Source organism: Lonchura striata, chromosome 5, assembly GCF_050655825.1.
Source record: "Lonchura striata isolate lonStrDom1 chromosome 5, ASM5065582v1, whole genome shotgun sequence".
Classification (NCBI taxonomy): Eukaryota; Metazoa; Chordata; class Aves; order Passeriformes; family Estrildidae; genus Lonchura; species Lonchura striata.
Genome location: NC_140707.1, coordinates 33812819 through 33833841, shown reverse-complemented (window position 1 = coordinate 33833841; position 21023 = coordinate 33812819). Strand labels below are relative to the sequence as shown.

The following is a 21023-nucleotide window of genomic DNA, read 5'->3' as shown; positions in this document are numbered from 1 at the left end:
GCTAGCTGAGTACTGCCCAGGGAACTCTCTTTGCTAGAGGAATCCTGGAAAGATACACCTTGCTTCTGGAGAAACACGAACCTGAATCTAAACCTGATAATGAGGGCAATGTTTTTTCTTTACAAAGCTTATTTTCTTATATGGGTGATACATAATTGTTTTGCCCAGAGGAATTCAAAGACATGATGGTGACTGCAAGAGATTGGGAAGGGAACAGAACTTGGATGTGGGCCTGCAGGAATGCCCACAGCTCCTGACACTGTTTAGAGCCATGCCTGCAAATCTGCCAGAGAAAATGAATGTAGAAGTCCAGAAGGCTAAGGAGCTGGGCAGGGGATTCTTCAGTTTCATGGGAAAGGTGAGCCTTCATCTGCATTAACACGTGAGTTGGACACTAGAGAGGGATATGAAAATACAGACAAATCAATAGGGTACTGGGATTTCAAGAGTCCCACAATTAGTGTCACCAAGGTGTTCCCATCACCACACTAAAAATTCATGCTCCAGTGAAACAAAGGATGGCTAAATCTTGGTAAATTAGCCAAACTCTTAAAGTTATCTCAGAAATTCCTTCTGTCTTAAGCACCCATTTGTGTGATCCATATTATAGCAGACTTAGTCAAAAATAAAAAGAAGAAAAGAACAAAACCCAAAACAGTTTAGCCTTGTTGCAACATTATACATAATTCACACACCCCACTACAGTCACCCAATGAAAAACAATGCCAGTTGTCCAAGAAGCAGCAGCTCGTAAACCTAACATTGTCTTACTGCTTTGTAATGTTGATAAATCACATTTCTGTCTTACTTTCCTTTCCATGTCTGGGACTGCTTCCTCTATAAGGTAAGCAAGGTAAGGTTTGCATCTGTCTGCTGCCCATCCACTCAATATGTCAAAATGTTTTCCAGGAATAGGAAGGGAAGGGAGATTTTAAATCCATTGAGCAATCAGATCCTGGAAACTTCACTGTCCAGAAGAACCCATCAGTCACAAAAACCTGGGAGTAGCATGAATACATGCACACTCAGCTTTGACAAAAAAGGGCTCCCTTCTTTGCTTGGGCAAGAAATTGTCCCCAGTGGTAGTACTGGGTTCAGATTTGTAATTCCTGAGCCCACTACACTTCTCACAGAAAGCAATAATGAAGTGAAACCTTATTCATTGTGCTGTGCTTCAGATCACCCACAGGGGCTTTCAGATTGCAAACTTCTTCCACTCAGGATGAGCAAATAGAGCTCAGGGGCTGTAATGTGAGGTCTGGGCTGGTAAAGCCAAGAACAAACCATATCAGAGTTTCTACATCAGAAGAACTCAATGCAAGCTTCCAATTAGCTTTGCTAATTAGCTGAAGGTACCCGGAGTCCCTGATGACAGGCTTCATGGCTAAAATAACTTACATTAAAGGACAGTCCTGCCTCACCAAGATGGACTTGCATTCTACTTTTCTTTTTAAACCATACACACAAAGAGCAAATTATTGAGTTACTCCTCCTACACACTGATACAAATGTAATAAAAATTGAATGCCTATGTCCTAATCTACCTTTTAAAAATACCTTCACTCCCCTCCTCCAGGCCCCAGATCTGTGAGAGATTAAGTTTTCTCTGCAAGAGACATTTAAGGCTAAGCAAACATTAACAGTAAGAACTGCAGAAGACAGTGGCTGACAGATGCTCTCCCTGGCTTTTCCCATCTCAGACCTGTGAGACATATGCATTTGTTTTTGTCTAAAATGCAGCTACAAATGTTCAGCTTTTTCTTAGGCACATTATTCTACATTTCTCTCTCTCCTGTATCCCCCATTAATTTTATTGTGCAAAGGGATAGGGAGGCTAAAAGTCCCCAGCAGTGTAGCCAGGAAACACAGCCCAGCTGCTGTAATCAGTTAGGAGCAAAGTCTAGTTTTTAAAGCAATGCATTTTTTTGTTTTCCAGCCACTTCCTTCCTTTTGTCATTTGCTTTGCATGCCTTGCAGCTGCCTTGAACTTCATGTTTCTAAAGGCAGCTGCCCAACCACACCCCTCCAAAAGGCCTCCAATTTTCTCTTTGCTGCCACTGACGTGTCCCTCAACCCCCACGTGCCTTTACCACTGGATTGAAACCCATGGATTCACTTAAATTGCTTATTTACCTTTTCTTTGAAGAAGGAACCACTGAAAAAAATTGGGTTGGACAGGACCTCTGGATTTCACTGAGTACAAGAATCCACTGCCTCCAATGTGGGCCAATTCCACATTTGACCCAACTTCAAAATTAGAGCATTCTGCTTAGGGTCGCATTAGTTAAGTTTTGAACCTCTCCAAGAACTGAGACTCTCCAGTCTCCCTGGACACCTCTTCCAATGCTTGATGACTCTCCTTGGTAAAAAGACTTTTCAAAACAGCTGCACAAAGTCTGTCTGAGTTACCTGGTGGCAAATGGAACAAAAGCATCTCATGGATGTGCCAGTCTCTCAGAACTCTCAGGAGCACCAGTCTCAATCCTCACATCTTCTGCATTTTATCACTCCTACCCTCTACTGAAAACAAACGTGTGAACCATTTTCCTTGCCCATCCCTAACAGGCCACTGCAAACAATTAGTGTTTCAGTATGAAAATTCAGACAGATTGACTGATTGCTCATCACAGTCTCTCCATCTCAAATACTTGATAGAAAACACAGAATAACTGAGACTGAGAAAGATGTCTACAGGTTCTCTTGCCCTCATGCAATAACTTTTTAAGTCACTGCTCTTCTATCACATGATCTGTGTGTATCTTCTCTCAACATAAATATCTCTTTGCTGTTGATATGCATGAAGAACTTGTCCACTGAACTGAGCTGTTTCTTCCTCTAAAATGTAAGAACCAGCTCTGCGGTACTTCCTACAGAACATTAGCCTGTGTCTTGAGCAGGAAATGATGCTAACTCACACCTGGGTTCATATCCATACACAATGCACCAAGTAAAAGCAAAAGATGTGTTTGAAGTTCTCCAGAACCAGTGCCAGGTAGCCTTTAAAGGTATTAGAAAATTTGCACTAGATTCTCTTTCAAGTAAATGTACTTACTTCTAGAGGCTGTCCCAGATAAGGCGTCACTGGAAACATCCCTGAAGCTCTAAGCTGCGCCAGCGGCAAAGGATCACCACCACCTGGCATTGCTCCATGGTGTCTTCTCCCCAGCAATGTGGCAGGCCACCCTTTGGCTTGCAGGCATGGAGACTTGGCTCAGCATGCTTGCCTTCCTTCCCAAGTACACCTCCCATAAGTGGATTTCTGTGTCCACTACCTGCAAGCAGTATTCAACTTTACACCAAAGTGGTGGGATCTCCTAAGAGATACCTATCAGCAAGGCCTTCCAGAAAATCCTCTCAGAGCATTATTTTCTCACAGTCTGCTCCTCTAGATGCAACAGAGATTAGGGGCAGTTTCATCAGGAAGGATGACTTTCTGCAGTACTTCACTGGTGATACAGTGGCAGATGAGCTGTGTATTTCTTACTGCCTCCATCACACCATAGCCACCCTTAATCTGCTCCAACAGAGATACAGAGAAAGTACCTGGCATACAGAAAGAGCAAGCCATTAACAGCACTCACCTTTACTAATCTTGGGACTTGAAGCACTGTATCTTTTCCAGTATTTAATTGTCTCTGTGTCCCATATATCTCCTTCTATCCAAGCTTGTCCTGTAAGAGAAAAATACGCAATTACTAAAGTCAATAAAATGCAATCATATTAAATATAGAATTTATTAAACACACCATCCTGAAGAATGTGCTCGGTCTAATTGCCACCTTAATTTGGTGTACATTAGCACTAATGAAGAGCTTTTAATACCCAGTGAGAGATTAAATTCCTCAGAATCTCTTTAACAATCTTTGGGGGTGTTTTAAATGCCCACAGACCATATGTAAATATATAGGCCCATTACACCTGCACTTCATACCACAAGAGGACTAGATTAATACCAGCTGTACCTTCAATATTTTATAGGAGGTTTAGACAAACTTTAATCTGCTGTGACTTTACAGCCCATTTACTGGGAAAATGGAAAAGGCAGCAAGGAAGATGGAATGCATCTTTGGGAAGCCCAGCCATTAGAAGCAGCAGTGTAAATGTTGGGTGCTATCCCTCGTTCTTCCAGCCAGCTGTCACGCTGAGTTGAGCAAAATATTTCCTCTCCCTCAGCCTCATCGTCACTGCCTGGAAACCAACAACAGAGAGGGACAGCAAAGCCACAGCCCTGGCCACCCAAAAGTATTATATATATGGGTGCAGGCAGAGGGACTCAGGTGCAGACCGCCACTGTCCTCAAGGTAACAATTACAGTTTTCTCAGTAAGTTTTAATTTCTGCCCACACAATGCTAATAAGAGCCTTTGACCAAGCAAAGGTGAGGTGAGGCTGCAGACCAATGTGCAAGGCACACATGTTTGACTCTTGCTTTCTCAGGGCACCCACTCCTAGATTGCTTTTTCCACATGTCTGACACGGCCCTAACTCCATACTGCAGTGCCTGTGGGGAAGGGGCAGTCTTTCACTCTTCAAAGAGCACCCCATGCCATAAGAGTCCAATATTCACATAGGGCTCAGTAACTCACTCACTCATCCTCCAGAGATGGTTTTGGCATACTCACAGCTTTGCTGGAGCTGCTGCTTTCCCTGTGAGGCACCAGATAAGTCACCTGGGTCTCTCCCTGCTTTGTCAGTGCCAGCATTTCATCATGATTTCTGGGAGTGGGTGCATTTAACATCTGTTTCCCACAAACATTTGTAAATGCGCCTTTGAAAATTGCCTGCCATTAAGACTTCTGTGAGTAAAAATCTATTGTTTGTTGTTGGCAGGAAGTGAACAAGGAGTTTCAAGGTGGCTGAAACTATTACAATATAAAACATACAATGAATATTCATAGACCTTTTGTTTTGCATTAATCCCTCACATTTAACGTCCTTCCTCTGTCACTGTAAACCTACATCTCTAGATGAAGAAGAGGTATGGCTTCCCCTTGGAAATCTGAGGGTGAAAACATCTCTTGCCAATCGACCAGTCTCTGCTGGGAAGTGCTGAAGGCATGAGCCGAGCAGGGCTGAACTGCCCTGCTTCACAATGCTGGGTTACAAGGGCTGCTCCTGATCAGTACAGCTTTTCCACCAGTGTCAAAGTTCAGAGGGTGCTCTGTGACTGCCTGGGAGATGGCTGCAGCAAGTTCAGCAGGTCTGAAGAGAGGGTACATCTAGGACAAGGAACAGTGCCTCACAGCAGTGAACCCCTGTTTGGCAGAGTCTAGTGCCCACACTGACCTTTGTATCTATTTCCGTGGTGTGTGGGGACGTGTCATCCTGTGTTTTGCAAGCGTGATTGAGAGACAATTTCTATGGTTGTCCAGTCCTGTGATGCCACTTACTTGGGATAGATGCTGCCAAGAGAAGATGGTCCTAACTTTAAAGCAGAGATGACATTGCTATATAAACCTATCATTAAGAAAATAACCAGAATGATAGGATTCCTGCTCCTACTGTGTGTGCATATAATTACATTCCTATAAGCCCTCAGAGGTCTGCGTGGGAGAGAAGTTTTATTTTTTTATCCATCATAAGTCACAATATTTTAAAGAAATTACAGCACTCCAGAGAAGAGTTTAAATGCTTCAGTAGGTACCAGCAGGTACTGTGTCAGAAGGGATGAAAGATTGCATTTAGTGCCAAACAGCAGCAATGTTCCACCTGACTCTGTTGCCTTAAAGGGGAGGAAGTCCCTGCCAAACAGATTCTCTTTGGTTAATAGCTACGATTTTATAATTAGGGAGAATTGCACAAAGTGCAAACCCACCATGCCTAATTGTGACTCCAGCAAGCTGATGCCTTTAATTACAGTCTCTGGGGAAACACAGCAGGAGCAGGAGCGACAGCTGAGCCTGAGCCTCATCCTTGGACTGGCCAGCTGTGGCTGGCACATTGTCCACGGCAACCACATCAACTCTCCTTGCTGAGCATTGGCTTCTCTTCACATTCACATTGCAGCCCATTGAGGAGCTGGCTTTGAAGAAGGAAAAGCAGCTAAACATGTGCCTCCTGCTGGTATCATGCTGCAAAAAAGACAGCTGGAGCTCCAGAGCAAAGAGCCACAGGACAGAGAGGGGTTGAAACACACAACAGGCAGCAAGTGAAACAAGAAATTAATTGTTTCAATTAATGGAGTGTGCAGGATGAAGAAGCAAGGCCTGTCTTTGTGAGAAATCCAGCCTATTAACAAGAGCAGGAAGGGCCACCAGATGAACCCCTTAAAACTATCCTGTTTCAAAAGGGCTTCTAGCTACTGCCAGTCCCCTGTGCTCACCACATTTGCAGGGCCGAGAGACACTTAAACACATGCCAGACAATATTTTCAAACAAAGGAGAAGCTGAAGACAGAAGTCATGTCCTGCTGGATCTCTATGTCAGGTCAGTGCTTTCACAGTGAAAGGTGAGGAGGAACATCTCTGTGGAAGCCGGAGCAGAATAATTTCATTCCCTTGCAGTGGCTTCAGAAAAATAGTGAAACAATTTTTTATTTAGAACTGGACCTTGGCACAAGCTGTCTGCCCCATGTGTTAACCTGTAACTATTGCTCCTACATAAATAACTATTTGTTCTGGAATTTCATAGCACTTGTGCAGCAGTTGCTATGACACAAGTACATTACTTCATGTAAATCCAATTAGATCCCGAAGTGCACTGTGTAACTGTAATCAGCCCCAGTGGAGCATCGATGAGGGGACCTGCACAAGGCCATGCAACTGGATACTAAATTACAGTCAATCTACCTCCTCTTTAGTTGCATTAAAATGCTAATGTCACTGTAACATGGGCCCATTTACCAGCGATGACTGCCTTGCCTTGCAACGCTGGAGTGACTGAGCCTGTTGCACTGCCTCAGAGCATTTAATTCCTTGGTACAGTTGAGTGAGCAAAGCCCTTAGGGGCATCTTATACCTGCAGACAGTAACCTGATTCGTTTTGGTAACACTAAAAGCATATGAGGCTTGTGACAATCTTTCAAATGAATCGGAGCTGCCTCCAAAACTACCCTGAGTTTCCTACACAAGAAGAACAACTGGGTCTCATCTCATCCTGATTGCTTTTAACACGAGCCCATTTCTGCCACCAAAATTCTGTGTGTGTAAGAGCACATCAGTCTCACACAGGAGGACTGAACCCCCTAAATTTTCAAATAAATAACACCAGCTTTGCAACAAAACTGTTAATGCAACTCTTACCCTCTGTTTTATATTTGCAACTTTGCACAATGTTTGCATGGAATACATGAGATCACATGGAGGCAAAACTCCCACACGTGCACAGACATTCAGAATGGAAATTCAGAAGTCCCAGAGCAGAACCAATTCTAAATGCTGTAATGTTTCAAAAAGGGCTAGATTATGTGTTAAGTGCCAGTGTGGCTTCAAGCCACAGACCACTCTGTTTCAGCCGGTGCAAATGTGCACACTGCACTGTTCAAAACATGAACTGCTTGCTCACTTTGGCCCCTTCCCAAGGAAAGTTCCATAGGTAATCACATCTGGCTCTTTCCTACAGCTTCTCACACACAGGAACCAGCTGTCTCAGAAAAGAAGATCCTGCATACAGAACCAAAACATCTGATAGCCTGCAAATCTTTTGAGTTCTGTTCCTTTAAAAAAAACCCTCAGATAACTCACAGGTGTATTTTCCCTTGTATTAACTGCAGTACAATGGAACCATATGGTACCAATTGCCTGCTTTTCTGAACAGATGACCCAGAGATTATATACACTGATAATATAACAACATTAATTTTGTTTATTAGATGAGAAAACCAGGGCTAAAAGGGGAACGGATGGGCTAAACCTCCTGACCCCCAGAATAGCTCTCTGCTCACTAGTCCATCCTGAGACCAGTCCCAAACCCATGAAAAAGATGATCACTTCTGGCTGACAAGTAGCACTCTTTCTCAGGCATCTTCTGTCCCAGAAAGCTGTTATTTAGCAAACCCAAAGGGAGGCAGCTAACTTTGGCCTCCTATTTCTAAAAGTATTTCCCTTCTGGATGGAATAAATGTCACCCTCCTGAGTGGATCATGGAGCTGCAACACAAGCCAAGTGACATTTTCCACTGTCAAGCCAGGTACTGTCGAGTGTTGGAGCCTTCCTTGCACTTGCATGGCATTGCAGACACAGAGGGATTAACACAGACTCTAAATGCCTGCCACGTTTTCCCTGAGCCTGACACATCTCACCTTTACAACAACTGGCTCCTTGGTTCTCTTTTCCTATAGCCCTGCTTTGTTTGCAGCAAGTGCCTCAGCCGTTTGTGGCATTTGTGATGGTTTTGAGAGATGCAGGAATAGATCTCGGGAACACTGGACAGTTGCTGTGGCAACCTTGTCCTCCCTCAGACCATGATTTTCAATATTTCAAGAATTTTCCCAATACTTGCGGGCTAGGGAAACAAGGCAGAGGAGAAAAAAATATTTTAAAGTAAGAATGGTACCAAAAGGGATTACTATAAACCACAGGCTTTTATTGTCCTATCAGAAAGATAATGATGTTGATGTCCTTAGCAGGAAAAAGAAGCTGTGACTGTCTGAGCAGAGGCAGAGGCAAGGGGCCATGGGCAAGGGAATTTGAAATCTCTGCTTGTATCATCTGTTTTAATGCAGAATGAAGTGGGAGATCAATAGGTTAACTTCTTTTTGTTGTATTTATTCTCCATGTTTTCTCATAAGGCAGAGGTGTGGAAAAACTAATCCACTATTTAGGATCATTTAACTGGGGAAGTAATAACTTTGATTCCTTTTTAAAAAGAAATCCCAAACTGAACTTCAAATGCATTAACTACTGTAAAAAAAAAAAAAAAAAACCCAAAAAAAAAAAACCAAACAAAAAAACCCACAATAACAACAAAAAGATCCAAACAACCCCCCCCCCCCCCAAATCAAAACCAGACAGAAGCCTCGCAAACCCCAGAAAATAGCAAATTCTCTATTCATGGTAACAGCCTACTCAGATATAAAAACAAAACAGTCAGTTTAGTCAGGTTTAGTCAGTACAGAAAAGCAAAGATTAGGAAAAAGAGCCTGTAAGAAAAGCAGATCTTAAATGACAGATCTCAATAATATTAAATAATCCAGAAAATAATATTTCTGGAAATCTGAGAAGTGACATTATTTACCTGCTTCTGGTCATCTGTTAAATGTTTTTAACTAGAAGAATAATAATGCATCCCAAAGTGTTATGGATTCTAAACATAAGAGGATATTATAGGAAATATATACATTTCACAAGCTATAGATGCATATGATATGTGCAGGAAAATTTGAATGCAGCAAAAGACATGAGAAATGGCCTAGGAAGGAGAGGCAGACCTGAAGTCTAAGTTACCCTGCTTATAGTCAGATGGATACATATCTCATAAATATTTCATGTGCAAATCTAAACTGAGTTTCACTGTAATCAGCACCTTTAACTTACTCTAGCACATAAAATTGGAGCTAATGGGGTTTGAAAGGTAAATGTGACTGCTCTAAATGACACCTGTCCCAATTAAGGTATGAACACCCAACCATTCAACATCTTTTACTACACATATTTTTGATTTCAGATTAAGAGAATGAACCATAGCCACAGCCCATGTGAGGGCTTCAGATGTTCTGCAGGCAAATAAATGAGAGTTAATAAATCCCAAAATCTTGGCATACGTGTTTCTAAATGTTCTCTCTTCCTCCATAAGACATATAATCTAAGTGCTCCAGCAACCATCAGGTTCCAGGCACACAAAAGACCCCAAGCACAATTCATACATAGATGACAGGAGTAGAGGGACCAAGTGAGATATGAGCCAAGACTCAAAGGCTGGCTCCCAGCTGCTTTTGCTTTCCCAATGGATAACAGATACTGCATCAATACACACAATGTCATGCTAGTGAGTTTGCTGCTCTCTTAACACCTCATTTTTCTCCCCATCTGAACTTATTTTGAAAGCATGCAGTTCACTGTCCCCTTCTCCTTTCGCTTTTGTCCTTACTCATGGCATGGGAAACATGAAAGACAGCATGGCTGGTTATTGTTAATGCATTTGAAAGTGCAGACCTTTAAAAGGGGGTTATTCTGGAACATGCCATGGTTTTCCTTGTTATTTGCACAGGCAGCTAATGATCATCCTAATAGCTTCTCTCTCTGAAGTCGCAATAAGCTTACAAATGAACCCATTCAGCACATATTAAAAAGCAAGGGATGCTCCTTTGATTACAGCCTTTATGGAAATCTCCGAATATTTGTTTTGTTGCTGCACAGCCGCAATTAGGACGTGCTGCTGGGAGCCGGCTCAGCTGCCAGAGCAGTGGGGTTTGGAGACACCTCCAGTGCCATAGCAACACAGCCACCTCTCCCAGCATCACACACAGGGAGCCTGGCAGCCCTTCAGCCCAGGCAAGCGGCTTCAGCTCTTGCAGAAATGAAGAAATCAAAGGTGCCTAATGAAACTTCCTCACCTCCGTTTCTGCAGCAGCACAGGCAGCCCCATGCGCAGCTCTCGCACGGAGCCGTCCTGCTGCACCCGCTGCGGCCCTGCCAGCAGCACGGAGTGGGGCACGCAGCCCTGAGACATGGCTGCACACCCACGCTGCGCTCTGGAGGGCTCACACGGCAGCAGAACCGGGCAACAAGGGGAACACACGCTGGGGACACCTGAGGAGGCAGAAGATTTACATTGCTGAGGTGCCAGTATGGGGGAACTCGCTTCCACCGCCACCTATAACACTTCTCTCCCGGTGACCCCATCCTTCCACATGTGGGAGGGGAACTAAACCTTACGGAAATCTCCTTACCACTTAACTGCTCAGAGGTTGATCTCAATCCCACTTATATTGCTGACAGACTTAAACTTCTCCAAGGTGGGGCAGGGGAGGGGGAATTAAAGGACATAAAAACCTGCAAAATTTGGGTTCTAGTTTTCATTAAGGTTTGATCAAACATTCCACGACAACTAAAAGTTAGAAGACAGTACTTTTCCCATAAAGGAAAAACTATGAACAATATACCCTCTATCCCAGAATATCCCTATTCCCTGAGCACAGTGCATATTTAAAAGTCTTAAGTGGAGAGACTTGAAGAGTAATTTATTTTTGCAAACAAAATCAGCAGCTTACGTGCTGATGACATGGATCTGGAGGCTTTCACACAGCCTCAGTGGGGTGACTTTCACCCACAAAAAGCATAACATCTCTTCTCACAAAGCTGGGACTCTAAACAAACTGCTTCTACTTTGCCTGAAAGCAAAGACCTTTGTATGGAACAGATATTTTCTAAATCTCCAGGAGACTGGCTGAGGTTAAAGCAGGTCAAACCATGTAATACAGATATCTTTGTGTTGATACTACCCACGGTGCCTATTAGGAAGGCCACAATTGTAAGAAACCTTTTCTTGTCAAGGATATTTAATACAGTGCCAGAGAGTCTCCCCAGGCAGTCTTTGTTTTAAGGTTTGTGAGCTTTTGGGGGGAAAGGATTGGGTCTCTGATTGTGAAGTAGGTTTTTAGCTCTGTTGTAGCCTAAATAACACATGAGAGCAGCACTGGAAAATTCACTGCCAGCATGGCTTGCAAGTGGCCTGGGTATAGCCTGGGGCAAAACCTGGAGCACCATCAGTCATACATGCACATAAAAACTGGAATGCACTCACAGGGCATCCTAAGGACTCTCTCAAAACTGAAGTAGCAAATGTAACTATGGAAATACTCCGATTGCTTTACTCAGCCTTCACTTCTATCTTACCCACTGGAAGTCAGGACTTAGAAACTAAAGACATGAAACCTTTTCTAATTCGAATTAGAAGGGCTGGAACAATTACAAATGTGCCAGTGAATGATGAAGGCACAAGCTGATCCCATGGCGTTAAATCAGTACAAAAACTATTTATAGATGGACTGATGAGTACCTTCCTCTTCCCACCCAAAAGCACAAACACAATCTGACCTAACCCGGCAATTCTGATTTTGAAATTCTAGGCACCCTTCTTAGGGAGAACAAAACCAGATCTCTTATGAGGAACAGGACTCCACAGACTAACGTTCACATCAGTCAGGACTGGGCTGAATTCTGAATGCAAAATCACACCAGTTTTCAGTGGCAGGAGCTCACTATATCCACACTTTGCTATGTCTTTTTTCTATGTCTCTTTTCTTGATCAGCATGCAATTTGAAAAAAATGCTGCATTTCAGCTAAACCCCCCATATTTTAAAAAATGAGAGGTTTGCAGAGCAAAGAGCCAAAGCAGCCCAAATTAAGGCTGAGAAAACATAGGAAACAACAGGATGTTCAAGCTATCCTGAGCACAGAGAGACAACCCTCTGGGGACAATCTCCTAGTCAGAGATTGCAGAGTTAGCTAGAGTTGCTGCATTTGCAGAGTTGCTCTGCATTAAGAAAAGTTGTCTCAAGAAACACAGCATTTAACAGCTTCTTCTCCCATCCCTGCAGTCAGAATGGGGAGAAGAATCTTTCTGAAAACGTTGTGGAGTCGTGCCATGAAAACACATTTGACAATAAATTTTATGAAAAATTTCATTACAATATTTGTGGTTACCATTCCTCATGTCTGATGCACAAACCACCTTGCATCAGAACATTAATACCATTTAAGCCTTAGATTGCTTTTCACATTAGTCTGAAAGCCCTTTATGAAGCTGTGTCCTTTATAAAGCTGATGTGGCTTTGCTCCAGCAAGTGTTCTGGGCAGCTTCTGTGGTCTCCTGTCTAGTGTTCAAACCACTTTTATATTCCAGTTTTTCTAACGTCTCTCACAGACATTAGCAAGTCATTTCAAGCTGGTGTTCCTCATCTTCCTCCACCCCCTGTTATTTAGTATAATTAACAGCAACACTTATCTTCACCCATGGGGTTTCAGAGATTTAGTTCAGTATCCTATGAGAGTGCCAGGCTTAAAACAGGAAAAATCGTATCCAGAAGACAGCATTCAAAATATTGTAATTTCTAGATGAAAACAAGTATTTTGAGTGACTGACAGTATTTTTTAAAACTGTTCAAGTACAAAAAACGTCAGGTGAGATCCTTTTTGATGGACCCCAAAATGTCAGATGGTTTGTAGTCCACGTTCCTCTCAACAGTGTGCTCAAAACTGTAGAAATATACATTTAGAGCTGATGTCCCCAAAAATGCTCTCCTGCAGCCCTCAAACAGACAACAGGTCTCTACACGTCACACCAGGAAATTTCTCACTAGGAGAATCCCTATGACCTTCTAATGAAGACACAGCAAGCTTTGTAAAGTGGACACTGTCCACAACACAGCTGTGCTCCCACATCTGGTACTTCATCTTCAACAGCACCACCAGGGCCCCCAGACAGGGAGAGGCTGGATCACAGGGATTGTGCATTGGAGGGGAAGAGCATCCTGGTTACAATCTACAGGCCCACTGCCAACTCAGTGCATTTGAAACTCCGTGTTCAGCACCACAGCCCACACATCACCCTCCCTGCTGTTCCCCATTGACAGCGGTGTGAACCAGCTCTTCCAGGAGGCCAGCAGAGGTATGAGAGTCTTCAGGGCATTTGGGATCAAGGATCAGTATGCTGGAAGCCCCAGTTGCTAATAAGGCATGGGGACTGGATGTGGGGACATTTTTGGAAAATTTAGTTCCTTCAGAAGTACCTCAGGAACTAAAGTTTTCCAGTCATCACAGTGTCAATCAGGAATTTGAAGCAGGCACTTCCAATAGCCTCTTACTCATAGCAGAAAACCTGTAGTGCAAAACTTCCCCCAGTAAGGCATCAGCTACTTGCATGGCTTGGAAAAACAGGTTTGTTCTTATATTTTTTCAATGAAGCACTTAATCTGGACATAGAAGGCATTAATGTAAATCATCCTTCCAGTATTTCTGTTTATTTGCACCAGCCTCCTCCAACTCAGAGCCCATACTTAACCTCCACCCTACCAAGCTGTGCACCCAGGTGCTCTAGAGGTGAGTGCAGCATGACTGATGAGATGGAAGATGAAGTACCAGAGGTGCACAGAGAAATATGAGAGGCAGGAGATGTGCTTAGGGATCTGTCATTTCAATAACTATGCTCCTTTTCTGAGCCTGCACACTCCCTATGGGCAAAGGGAATGCAGGTGATGATGCTGGCCCACTGTGGAAAGCCCTGCAGAATAGCTGTGACTCGGTTTGTCCTTCACCAGTTCTGCTGTTTAAATGCTGCAACTTACTGGGGCTGAGCACACCCCATCAGCAGAGCCAAAGTCTCCCCTTTCAGCTCCTCGAACCCCAAAGAGTGAGCACACAGAGATGTGCAACTTTTCCCCAAAGTTTTGCAGCTGCTGAAACAAGCATGGGCTCATTTTGCCCTGACTGAATTGTGCCCCCATCTCTCCTCCAAGTAGGGGCTTGTCTGTGTCTCTCTTCCTCATCCATTCCACTGCTTCAAATGTTGAGGCTCTATTTTACTTTTTATCTCCTAAGTTTCCCTGTCTTCTGCAATGTACAGGGCTGACACTGTTAGCCATATATCATTGCCATATCTCATACCATATTAATCTTTTTTGTCACCTGATTTTTGCATAGGAGTTGTTATTTAGAAAATCTGATTTTGCTCAGAAGCATCAAAACAAATCTGTGAGTCAAAAAGAATGAGAGAACAAAAGCAAGTGCCAAGTAAGCTCCCATTTAAGCATTTTACATATCCTATATAAAATACCAGCTCCTAAAATTCTTTTTTTTTTGTGACATGACATCTCATATAAGGTGCTATCTTTCCATTATCCCAGAGTCACGCTGCTCAGGTATCTCAGCTAATACTTATCTGCTACTTTCTCTGCTATCCTGGGAAGATTACAAATTAATTAGGTGACTCCAAAGCATTCTGGAGTAAAAGCCAGGATATCCTTCTGATAAAAAAATCATAGTCAGAGGTGACCAGCTAACTGCAGTTTATCAGTACCAACTCAGGGAATTAATTTCTGTAAATCAATGAAATACTGATAAATCTATACCAAACACCCAGAATAATGATTTTGTCACTACTTAAGCTTTGCTTTTGGTTCAGGGAATCTAAAATTAGTCCTTTCAACAGGACCATTATTTGGTCCAGAGATTTTTTTTTTAATTCATTGTAGAATGGGATATTCCTGTAAAGCCAAATCTTATTCAGCCATTTAATAAAAAAATTTGATCACACTGGTGGGTATAGTATAAGCTATTAACCTACAAAATAAACTGATTTTAATTGAGGCACAGATGTGCAAGGTTTTGGCTGGAGATTTTAAATATCTGCTCCAAGAAGTATGATACATGTATAGGAGTCATAGACAAGATAGGGAGGAATTTACTTTACACATTCATTTTTAAGGATTGAAAATGAAGGATTTAGTTCATGAAGGCAGCTTTAAGTTGCCACCTGTGGTTACTACCCCAGCTTTGCTTGGAGACCTGCATTTTACAGCCTAGCTGTAGTGACTCGTATAAACAAGGGAATTCGCCTGGGGCAAAGAGTGCTTAACCTCGATGGGTTTGACAATATCTCCAGTCAGACTGTGTTCCATTTTTCCAACCACACAAGCAGACCACGGCCTCATCAGGGAAGCAGCTCCTGCTCCAAGCAAGGACACATTTTTCTAGCTGAAATAAAATGATATGTCATGACTCTGTTCCCTTTACAGCATCCGTTTCTTGCCTACTGTACCTGAAAGCTTAGTGAGCAATTTAATAGAAACTATAAAGTGGATGTTTTTCTCCTTTTTAAAGATGATGTATCTATCCTTTTTGTTAAAAAATCTAAATGTAGGTACACCAGAAAAAAATTATTCTTTCCCAAAAACTGGAGTAAGCTATATTGTAGTAGGGGATATTGCTACTTTAACTGTGCAGCTAAGAGTTCAATTAGCAACCCTGCGTAACATAGGACAAGGTTTCTTAGCATCTGTCCACTTCATACAACGTTCAAGAGCTCCTAAATGAATAAGCTTACTGCAAACCCTGAAGAGAAATACCATTGGCCTTTTACCAAAGCCTTTTAAATACAGGCACTTAAGGCTTTACACAGCCACTAAAAAAAGGTCCATGTAGGTCTGTCCTGTGAGCACATTACATATCAAAGAAACAAAGAAAGAAAGTAGCATTCATTATAAAGCTGAACAGATTCTGTGACCACCACAAAATGAAACAGGCTCTTGTAACCACACAATTGGAAAAATAAGATAGAAAAATTAAGAAAATACTCAAAAAATATCTAAAATTAAAGTCTACCAACCTTTCCCCAGCTCATCCTCCAGGTAAACATGAGTGGAGACCAACTTCCCACTCAGCCCCAGAAGTCAAGTGCCTTGTCTCAGCCCCAGATGAGCCCCAGGTGTGAGTAGTAGGATCCTCAGCCAGCACTCACAATGGGACCTTTCTGCAAAAGGGCAAATGTGACACCTGGGCCAAGCACAGATGTGCTTGTGCTTGGAACAGCTTCAGATATATTTCATATATCAAAAATGAGAAAGCCACCAAGCTGGAAAGCTGAGGTAACAGTGCTTTATGACTTTTTTTCTTAAGAATACACGGCACCCTTTAACACCTGTGACATGAAGCTCTACTGAAACCCAAGTGACATTGTAAAGAGTGAACAAAGAAACTTCCAAAGCATGTTAAGGATGCCTTACACTGGCATCTATCAAATGTACCTTTTACATTTACATTCCTACATCCTGCAGGAAGGCAGCCACTGGCCTTTTTTCTGGTTAACTGGGAAATGTAGTGTCTGTAGTTCAGAAGGAGAGAGATACAGACATACTTTTTTGTTTATTTTTAGTATTATGCAATACACCAGGGAAGGATGGGATATTTTTTGTCAAGGACATGCCACAAGTTATCCTTTCTCAAAGCTCTAATGTTATTTTCCAAATCAGTTGACCGCATAGTCAGTCAGTGATTGACTGAATGTCAAAGTTCCTATCTAGTGACAGGAACTTCTTCCTAGATGGCTCCAGCCAACAAGCACCTTGGAGCTACAGGTTGTAGATAATAAGATTGCAACTGTGCAGCATTCAAAGTGGCACTGCACTGGCAACCTCAGAACTATATAATAGATTTCTGGGAAAAAAATGCACTTTTTGCCTAGTACACTACCTGAGATCACCACATTTGTCCATGGCAAAGGAAATGGACCCCAGAGTAGCACACTCTACCCTAACGAGTGTGACACCACCCAAGGCAGGCTCAGGGCTCTTAGGGAGGGTTACAGGTTTCCAAGTCAGTCCTGAAGACAGTTTCCATGAGGACACTGACCTGCTGGCCAGCGGTTAGCAGCAGGGAAATGCCATCATTCACAACAGCAGGATAATAACCTCTACATTTTGCAGCCTCAATTCTTCAGCAACACTCGTTTTTAAAATACCAAAGATACTGGGTGCAAAGAGAAGGTGTTTACAGCTTCAAACAATAGCACAGTGATAGGAGCTTTACAGACCTTGGATATTGCATGACCTACTCAAGCACTCAGGCCCTGAGCTCTTTATCACAAGGTCTCTGTTCAGAACAAAGCCAAGTCCTTTCAGCTCTACTTAAGTGCCTCTACTAGCCTTCATTAAAAGGATAGTAAAAGGGACAAAAATGGTTTGCTAATAAAGACTGAGTCTGAGGTGCACTATGAATAGAGGAGAGGTAGGATAATTACATTAGTAAAGGTAACTGAGGTCACTGCCACATTGTTGTTTGCTCTTTAATTTAAGCAAAAATAGTGTAAGGTGGCCATAATTGGAGAGAGAGAAAAAAAAAGACAGGAGAAACTGGTCTGCTTTTGGATGAGTCTGACTGCATGATTATAGGATGTTGGTTATATCTAAGAGGGAGCTACTGAATATTTAACCTTAGAAATGGAAGCCTGGTTGTCTCTTGTCCTGTTAACATCCACACATATCTTCCATTAGCTCTAATTAGGGCTAACAGGGTGTTCACTAAGTATCTCCATAATTAATGCTAATAGTAGTTACAGGCAAACGTTGATAGAAGATGAAATGCCAAGGTTCTTCTCCAGGGTTAAATACTCAGCAGCCTGTCTCTCATTTCCATTTCCTCCTGTAACGGCTCGTTAATCAATCGCAGGATCCCACGCAGCCTTACACACCCAGTCTTGCAACAGGAGGCACATGCAGCCATAAGTAACAGCACATGATGTTATTTATACAAAATATAAATACAGACAAACAATACCTGACACATATTAGGCTGGTTCATGTCCATATGCTCAACGATGTGCAGACATTCCAACAACGTACTAACAGCACAGACTGACACATCCCTTTTTCCTTTGAGATGCCCAGGCTTCACAGGGAAGTAACATTTCTATCATATATTAAAATAAGTAATTTCTAATTAACAAACCAAAGAGCAAACAGATCATAGAAACACCTCAATTACCCTTCGTAATGTCATTATGCCACCTGTAGTTGATAAACTATACTATATTCCCAAATCAGACGTTATTAACAAAGCATTACATTTATAAATGAGAACAGAACAATTATCAGCCATAATCAGAACAGCTATAATAATGCACCTCCTGTTATGCTTCTGGGTCAAGCCCTGAGCAGTAGTTCATGGAAAAATTGTTAGCAGACTGCTTCCAGCCAGGGGCCATTTGCTAGCACAAAAATCTCACTCTCTGCTCTCCTATCCCATCAGAAGTGGACAATATTCATCAAACATGTGCAGTTATGTGGCTGAGTAGATTTATAAACTGCCTTTAGTTGGGAATGTATTTATAAAGCCTCAGGGAAGCAGGGGAGTACTTTGCTGCTTCCCTCAGGAGCTGCAGATACTATTTGTAGAAACCTTAGGACATTGAAGTCTTTTCCAGAGATGTCTCAAAGAGGCAAAATGCATCAGAAGAGGAATGATGGGACTGTGCAGGCAGCCAGGAAGGGAGGAAGCTCCAGGACAATGTCCCACTGGAGCTGGCTGTGGAGCCAGACAAGTGTTTGTGGAAAATGTGACTCAGGCATCTGAACCCCCCCTGCACCCCAGTGCTGGCTGTCACTGCTCCCCATGCACTTTGGGGCAACTCCAATAAAAAAACACATGCAGACATGAGTCCCACAGAAAGGAATAGGTACTCTCTCTAGGGTGAGGAAGAAAATAAATTTGTATATTTATCAATTCACCTATACTTGCCCCATGTTACATTAAAGAGGAAATGGCTCCCACGACTCATCTTAAATCAGAACTGGAGATGTTTTGGCTTTGCTGTGTGAAAACAAACTTTTTTTGCCTTATTTGTTTTCTGCCCTGGGGAATTACTGACTCAAGCAGGATGCTGAGAACTCAGGGGGATTTATTTTTCATCATGTTTAGGGAGGGTTTTCTTCTACTAGGTATGCAGGCTTATTAATGCAGCTTCACTCCATTTAAAGTACTTTTATTTAATGTACTAGACTTTAAATAAATAATTTTTCCCCTCCATTTTTCTTCATAGGTTTGTGGGGGGAGCATGGGGAAGTTACTGTTCAGGCAAGCAAGGGATATTAAGCACAGAAGGCAGTATCTGAGGCATGCTGGCTCTCTGCAATGGGGTCAGAGCCAGCCACCTTTCTGATGCATCCCCCTTTGCCACTCCTTTCTCAGCACTTCTAGCAAGGGGAGAATCTCCCACAATCCCCAGGATGGGTCCCACCCTTGCATTGCTCTTTTTGTGGCACTCAGTCCCTGTGCTACATCCCTCCTCTTCTGGTTCCACATTTCACCCACTTCCATGGGTGACAATACATCCATGACTTGCATTGAAGCACCTACTTCACTGCTGGATCTTCAGATTAAGAAACTTTGTGAAAGAGGAAAGCGCCAAAAGGGTAAAAACCTTCCCATTTTCTTGGCTGGGTCTGATTTACCAGAGGTATTTTGCTGTACCCACACAACTTTTCTCAGAAAAGGAATATAGAGTATTCTTTTCCAGAGCTATAGATCCAGCAAATATTTTAGCTATACGCAATCTGACCAACCACAGAAGGTTTTTTCCAAAATAATGAGTTGCTTTCAATATATTTTTAATGTTCATGATATGTTATTTCTTGCTATAATCCAAAAGAGAGCAAATATATTTATCAGTAGCAGAATGAAGAATGGCCAGAAATCTGTATTACCTCTTATCACACTGGTCCCTTTTCCAGCCTGCTCATACTCTTGGCATGTAGAAATGCACAGTGAAAAAGAAAATGTAGTCAGTAAAAGTAACACTTGTAAAATTTTATTTTAAAATCAGAGTGTTGTAAAGCAGCAGTTACAAAATGAGCTGAAATCCTAAGCAATGACTTGTCTAGACATTTTTATAAGAGTTGCAGTGAATGTTGAGTAAGTGTTCAAGGAAATCTGAGTTGATTGAAACATCTGACTACTCTGTTTTAACTGGATGGCTGGTGCTGCTTCAGCATCTTGCCAGCAGGATGAGAAGGATATTAAAATAGGGAGTAGGAGGGGATCAACCAAGAACAGCGAGAGGATAATTCATCTCCTCTTCATTATTACTTAACTTAGTGAGAATGTTCTCTGATTGTGTTGGATACCAGTTAATTTTATCCAGGTCTCCACAAAGCACAAACCCATGTTGGCAGTACAGGTAGCACAAAGAGAATCAAGTCTGAAGGAATTTGCTCTCGCTGGATTTTTCTTTCTTTTTTTCTCAGCACAAACAGAAACAATAGAAAAAGGTTTGAACTGAATATTTTCTATAAAACAGCTTAGCCAGAAGCTGAAAACATGAGCTCTGAGATGCATTTTCTAATTTGAAATCTTTGTCTTTTTGCATTCTGATGCCAACTTACTTTCACCTATCATTCTGCATGATGGAATATCATGGACTTCCTGAGAGCATGTTGCATCTTCCAGATGAAGCCTAAGTCTGAGCTGAGAATTTCTGGTTGGGAAGAGATATTTACTGCTTGAATTTGTTTCAAAACTCAAACTCAGTAATTTTGTGATATTTTTGTGAATTTTGGATGAAACTTTTAATCAAAACAAGTTTGAACTAGCCAG

At 42.3% G+C, this 21023-nt stretch overlaps 1 protein-coding gene across 23 annotated transcripts in view; it reads right to left on the bottom strand.

Moving 5' to 3' along the window:
* The window catches only part of TSPAN18 (tetraspanin 18), a 190332-nt gene that overhangs the window by 22274 nt on the left and 147035 nt on the right, over nucleotides 1-21023 (bottom strand). For 14 of the 23 annotated variants that reach the window (XM_085580236.1, XM_085580242.1, XM_085580235.1 and 11 more), the window contains one exon: nucleotides 3582-3671. Coding sequence is in view for 6 of the 23 variants with exons in the window: in XM_085580228.1 (XP_085436354.1) it covers nucleotides 3582-3671; nucleotides 6322-6355 (124 nt within the window). In the remaining 17 variants the exon portion in view is untranslated. Of the gene's footprint in view, nucleotides 1-3052; nucleotides 3273-3581; nucleotides 3672-5285; nucleotides 6265-6321; nucleotides 6506-8238; nucleotides 8854-21023 lie in introns of those variants that run through there. The other 9 variants (XM_085580228.1, XM_085580229.1, XM_085580230.1 and 6 more) reach the window with 4 other exon arrangements.